The sequence below is a fragment of the Suncus etruscus genome, chromosome 8 (assembly GCF_024139225.1).
Source record: "Suncus etruscus isolate mSunEtr1 chromosome 8, mSunEtr1.pri.cur, whole genome shotgun sequence".
Classification (NCBI taxonomy): Eukaryota; Metazoa; Chordata; class Mammalia; order Eulipotyphla; family Soricidae; genus Suncus; species Suncus etruscus.
The window spans coordinates 124,488,977-124,494,980 of NC_064855.1; the positions used below are offsets into that span (position 1 = coordinate 124,488,977).

General features: G+C 58.3%; 2 protein-coding genes across 2 annotated transcripts in view; both read right to left on the reverse strand.

Moving 5' to 3' along the window:
• The window catches only part of ARHGEF7 (Rho guanine nucleotide exchange factor 7), a 496,685-nt gene that overhangs the window by 475,776 nt on the left and 14,905 nt on the right, over window positions 1–6,004 (reverse strand). The gene's annotated exons all lie outside the window — the stretch shown is intronic.
• On the reverse strand, window positions 1,934–5,081 carry ATP4B (ATPase H+/K+ transporting subunit beta). The gene is made up of 7 exons (XM_049778537.1): window positions 4,970–5,081; window positions 4,420–4,548; window positions 4,072–4,185; window positions 3,795–3,994; window positions 3,223–3,279; window positions 2,331–2,432; window positions 1,934–2,134 (listed from the first exon to the last, which is right to left on the reverse strand). Exons 1-7 carry the CDS (start codon window positions 5,079–5,081, stop codon window positions 1,934–1,936), a joined length of 915 nt encoding a protein of 304 aa, XP_049634494.1.

Below are 6,004 nucleotides of genomic sequence, written 5' to 3' on the forward strand. Positions count from 1 at the left end.
GTCTGTGTGTCTCTCGGGCTGCCGGTCATGCGTGGACACGCGTCGCCTCTGTATCTGCCATGAACAGACCCTGGCAGGCCCTGGAGGAGATTGGTGACCCAAGATAAGACCTCCTCCTGGGTGACCTTTCTGGGTCTCATCTGGAGGCAAGTGTTGCTGAAGGGGGGGTTGGAGGAGCAACAGCCCGTAGAGATGGCGCTGGCAGGGCAGGGAGGAGACAGTGCCCACTACCCACCTAGTCCAGGGCACACGGTGACCACTGCCCATCTGTTCATGGCACCTGATGTCTACTACCTGTCCAGGCCAGAGCACATGGTGCACACATTCCTTCCAGTCTAGGGTGCACAGATCCCAAGGCCCACCCAGTCCTTGTCTGTGGTGCTGCTTCCCTGGGAATCTCCTTCCAAGTCTCAGGTGGGGAGGACTTAGCATGGTGTCAGCACTGGAGCTGGGCTGGAGGGTTAGTCTGTCCACAGGGCCTCCAGGTCCTTGTGTGGGCCCCACCTGGTGGTGACCGTCCCTGACCTCCTGGCTGTGGTGACCATTCTTGACCTCATGGCTACAGGGGGACCATCTCCCACCTCAGCTGTGGTGACGGTCCCTCACTTCACGGTTGTTGTGACACCCCCTGACCTCACACTGTGGTGACAGTCCCTGACTGCACGGCTGTGGTGACCGTCACTTATCCTATACTGTGGTGCCTGTCCCTCACATCACGGCTACGGAGACCATCTCCAACTTCATGTCTGTGGTGACCATCCTCAACCTCATGGCTGGGGTGATATCTAGGCTGCACGGCTGTGGTGACCGTCACTTATCCTATACTGTGGTGCCTGTCCCTCACATCACGGCTACGGAGACCATCTCCAACTTCATGTCTGTGGTGACCATCCTCAACCTCATGGCTGGGGTGATATCTAGGCTGCACGGCTGTGGTGACCGTCACTTATCCTATACTGTGGTGCCTGTCCCTCACATCACGGCTACGGAGACCATCTCCAACTTCATGTCTGTGGTGACCATCCTCAACCTCATGGCTGGGGTGATATCTAGGCTGCACGGCTGTGGTGGCCATTCCCATTCCCAGTCTCAATTTGTAGGTAATTGTCCCCCGCCAGGGTTCTCTGTTAGGTGTGTGTGGCCTGTGGGAGCAGCACTTCCCTTCTCATTGACCCCTCACTTTCCTATTGTCCAGTGTTTTGTGCCCCCAGGTGTCCTGCAGTCTGTCCCTCCAGGTCTTGCCCTGTCATGAGCCCGTACAGCCTATGTTCACCCCACCCCAGTCCATAGGATTGCTCTGCTGGTGAGGCGTTGGGCTGTGGTGGTCACACTGACAGATCCAGTACCCACTTATGCTGGCTGGCTGTCATGCATGCCTTGGTCTCTCTGCAAGTGTCCCCTGTCCCCTGTCCTTGCTCCCCCTGAGTGTTCCCTGTCCCGTGTCCTTGTCTCCCTTTGGAGAGGGTCCCCATCTCTAGCTTCTTCTGAGGTGTTTGAGGTTTCCTGTGGGACGAGTTTCTGCCCTTGGGACTGAGGGGGCCCTCCTGTCACTGCCAGTCTGATGTGGTCGATTTGCTGCTGCCACCTGCCGACACTGTGTCCCAGATCCGCCTACTCTGGGGTTCCCTTGAGCAGCTCTGGCCCCGTCCCGTGCATGGTTACAGATCTCGAAGGACTTGCTTTTGTTTTGGGGCTACATCTGGCGGCGCTCAGGGGTTACACCTGGCTCTGCTCTCAGGAATTACTCCTATCTGTGCTCACAGGACAGTATTGAACGTGGGTCAGCCACAGGTGCCCTCCCCGCTGTCCTATGGCTGCAGCCCTGACCCTGGCGAGCTCGCAAAGAAACAGGCTTGGGCCGCTGCCATGGCTTTTATCTGCACGTGTCGGGGACACAGGGCGCTGTGGATGGTGAGCAGCCAGGCCCGACCCGCTAAAGCTCCCCCCGCGTTGGGGTGGAGGTGCCGGGGATCTGCTCCTGGATCTGCAGCTTGAACTCCACCTTCCCTTCGTAGGGATCGTGCGGGTTGTCGAAGGTCACAAACTCTGCCAGCACCTTGCAGACGATGACGACCTCCTTGTTCCGTGGGATGTTGAGGAGCTTGACCGCCACCAGGGGGTTGTGGTAGTTGGGCTGGAGGAGGAGAGTCGTGTGAACAGCCGGCGGTGCCCAGGGGCGGCGGGAGATCCCCCGAGACTGTGGGCAAGCGTGGGTCATGGCCCTTTGCCCAGGAGAGAGAATGAGGGGGCGTCCTGCTGAGTGCTGGCAGGCTGCAGGCAGATGGCAGGACCTGTCCCTGCCCGTGGCCTGCAGAGCAGGTGGGGCCTACCTGGGCCTTCCTCCCATAGTAGGGGAAGTAGTGCAGACTGAACGTGCCGTTGGGCGGGAAATAGTCCACCTGCAGCGGCCGCAGGTCCTCGTGGGGCTGTTCCTGGGGGAGAGGAGGCGCTGGGCTGAGCCTGTCTGCACACTTGTGTGCTCACTCACTCACGCGTGGCATGTGTGCACGTGTGCATGTGCGTGCGTGCTTGAGTGTGTGTGTGTGTGTGTGTGTGTGTGTGTGTGTGTGTGTGTCTGGTGCCATTTAGGCTCATGGAGAGCAGACACGATGCAACTCATACAGTGCCTACCCCAGTATGTCCCACAAGGCTGACCATTCACTAGGTGGATGGTATGAGGTTGTGTGTGTGGCCAGGCCTGTGAGGGTGCAGGCACCTCTCCTAGCAGCTGTCGACAGGGGTATGTGGGGCTCAGGAAGCCCCCATGTCATGGGGTGGGGAACTAGGAAGTCAACTGCGGGTGGTGGCTGTGGAGGGCAAAGGCTCAGGGGTGGGTCTATGCCCCATGGGTTTCTGGGTGACCCGCCCTTAAGTGTGGGCAGTGGGAATGGACTTGGGAGATGTGGTGGAGACCAACCTGCCGTTCTGTGTGGTGATTCCAGTATGGGCACCTAGCTGGACTCACTGAGGGTCAGGGGCCCAAGGGAAGGGGTGATCTCAGGGACTGTGGCCGGGGTCTGGAGGAGGGTTGATCTTGGGGGACTGTGGCCGGAGTCTCAGGAAAGGGATGGGAATGGTGTGATCTCAGAGGTCTTGGCAGTTCTTAGGGAAAAGGACGGGCAGTGCTGGGCACAGGCTGGGTGTCCACAGCAGCTGAGCTGCTCCTGGGCGGGCGACATAGTCAGGGACATGGTTCAGACATGGCAGCAGCCCGGGACTCACCACAAAGCTGCAGTCCACCCTGGGCTGCGTCTTGTTGCCAGGGAAGAATTTCACGATCTGCAAGGGTTGGGGGAGGGATGGATACACTGCGTCTGAGTCCCACAGCGGTGGACGGGCCACTCAGACGTAGAGCAGCCTGTCCCTGCTGTGCCCCCGAGGGACCTCTGCTCTGCCTGTGTCTGTTCCATGTGTCCCCGTGTGCCCACTGCCCCTCACCCCTATTGCCTGCCCTGTGCCCCTCTGTCTAGCATGTGCCCAGGGTTCCAACTCCTGGATGGGGGGGTTGGGCAGGGCCTGCTGCTGAGCTGAGGCTGAGTTGGGCTGGCTCCTGGCCCTGGCAGGAGGAGGGAGGAGCACTCACTGGTTCTTCTTTTTTTTTTTTTTTTTTTTTTTGCTTTTTGGGCCACACCTGCTGACACTCAGGGGTTACCCCTGCCTATGCGCTCAGAAATCGCTCCTGGCTTGGGGGACTATATTGGACGCCGGGGGCTGGAACCGCAGTTTATGCTAACTGCAGTTAGCATGTGCAAAGCAAATGCTCTACCGTTTGGCCCACAACTCCGGCCCCTCACCCGGTTCATCTTGAGGATGAAGCATGGCTTCCCTTCGTCGTAGCCGAACTTGGGGTCAGTGAGGCCAGAGCAGGCCCCCAGCATGTCTCTGGTGAACCGGCACGAGAACTTGGTGTGGTTTGGCCCCTCGAAGCTTTCCTGGATGTAGTAGTGGTCGAAACTGCATTCCCTGCTGTTCTTCTGCATCTCGGGAGTGTAGTCTGCAGGGCAGAGGCTGCAGGTGGGTGTTCTCGGGGAGGGTGTTCCCAGGAGCCCGGGCAGCAGCCGCATCACCTACCTTCCAGGAATCTGTGCAGCGTCTGGACCAGGCCACTCCAGGAGCTGGGGTCCGAGATGTTGTAGGCGATGTCCAAACCGTGCTCCCCATACACGTCGGGCCTCAAGGTCACCCCTGCAAGGCGTCCAAGGTGGCCGCAGACCATCCACAGGGGGCACTGAGCCCGGCTTGCTTCTGAGTCCACCCTCACGAGCCCTTTCCCCGGGCACTGAGGCAGACCCCTATGGGTGCCCCAGTGGCTGAGAGGCTGGCCTGGACCAGCAGCTTCCTGCCCCTAAGTACCGGCCTGGAGAAGCCCCACGCGCCTCCCAAAGCAGCCGCTGGAGGGCGCCCGCCACACAGACGTACCCGGGGACTTGAGCTGGTCCTGGTAGTCGGGCGTGTAGGGGTCGAGCGTCCACAGCAGCGTGTACATGCTCAGGAGGAACAGGCCGGTCATCACCACGTAGAAGCCCACGTAATACAGGCTGATCAACACTGCAGCAGAGGCGCTCAGCAGCCGGCTGCCCCATGAACACCACCCCTCCCCGCCCCTCTTTGGGCCGGCCGAGGGTGCCCCTGGGATGGGGCTGGTCCCGGGTGCCCCGAGGACGGGACCACCTGTGGGCACTTCTGTGGATGGAGCTGACGCAGGTCCCACTCTCCACTCTGTGGCCTCCCTACACTGAGGGCCTTCTGGGGGAGACTTGAGTCAGGGGGTGTCTCTGTCTGGGGTCCCTGTCCTGGGGTCCCTTCTGGGGCTCCTGGGAGAAGGGCTCTCATCTCCCACAGCGGCCTCAGGCCTCAGGGTGGCAGGCAGGACACTCCCTGCCTGTCCAGGCTCGGAGGCTCTCTTGGACTCCAGGATGCTCCCAGGACATCCTGCAGCAGGTGGGCCTGAGGTGGCAGCTGTTCCTACCCCAGCGGGCTGGGGTGCGGCCCAGCATCTGGCCGGTGTCGGGATTCCAGCAGTAGCGTCGGAACTCGGCCATGCGCTGCCCACACGTCTTCTTCTCCTGCAGCGCTGCCATCGTGCCAGCCTTGCTTGGGCGGGCGCTCGGCTGCCTTTATATTCTCCTCTATAGAGGTCGGCTGGCTCCCGGCAAGGCCTGTTATCAGCCTCTAGAGCAAACACTGCGGCTCCAAGCCTTCTGGAAATTTCTACGCTATCGTTTGCCCCTGCAGTGTGCCCATGTCCTTGAGCCTTCGCAGGCCGGGGCTGAGGACCCAGGAGAAGGTCTTGGGTCTTTGGGCAGGAAGGTGCAGCTTGGACCTGCTTGCTGGCACCCATGTTTTCTCTCCTGTGACCCTTCACCTCTTTCCCCTCTAGACACACACACACACACACACACACACACACACACACACACACACACACACACTCCCTCTCTCTCTCTCTCTCTCTCTCTCTCTCTCTCTCTCTCTCTCTCTCTCTCTAAAAGCCAAACTCCAAGATACAGTTCATATTACAAATGCCTCTCTATTTATGTTTAGTTTACCACTGGAATAAGTTAATAAAGCTTTGATACTTGTCAGATGAATGCACTATTAAAGCAAGCAAACAATTAGAAGTGATCTTTATACTTTAGAAATCTTTTTTATTAAAATCTTTATTTAAATATCTTGATTACAAATATGATTGTAGTTGGGTTTCAGTCATGTAAAGAACACCCCCCTTCACCAATGTCCCAAATATCCCTCCTCCCCACCCCTCCACACCTGTACTCTAGACAGGCTTTCTACTTCCCTCATTCATTCACATTGTTATGATAGTTCTCAGTGTAGTTATTTCTCGAACTGCACTCACCACTCTTTGTGCTGAGCTGCATGTTGGGAGCTGGACCTTCCAACTCTCCTCTCTTTGTCTCTGAGAATTATTGCAAAAATGTCTTTTATTTTTCTTAAAACCCATAGATGAGGGAGACTATTCTCTCACTCCCTCTGACTTATTTCA

Coding starts and splice junctions, on each gene's coding strand:
- ATP4B (XM_049778537.1), bottom strand. CDS start 5,081: ATGGCAGCGCTGCAGGAGAAGAAGACGTGTGGGCAGCGCATGGCCGAG. Junction 4,549..4,969: donor CCGCACCCCAGCCCGCTGGG/GTAGGAACAGCT, acceptor CCTCTGCTGCAG/TGTTGATCAGCCTGTATTAC. Junction 3,995..4,071: donor GCTGCACAGATTCCTGGAAG/GTAGGTGATGCG, acceptor TCTGCCCTGCAG/ACTACACTCCCGAGATGCAG.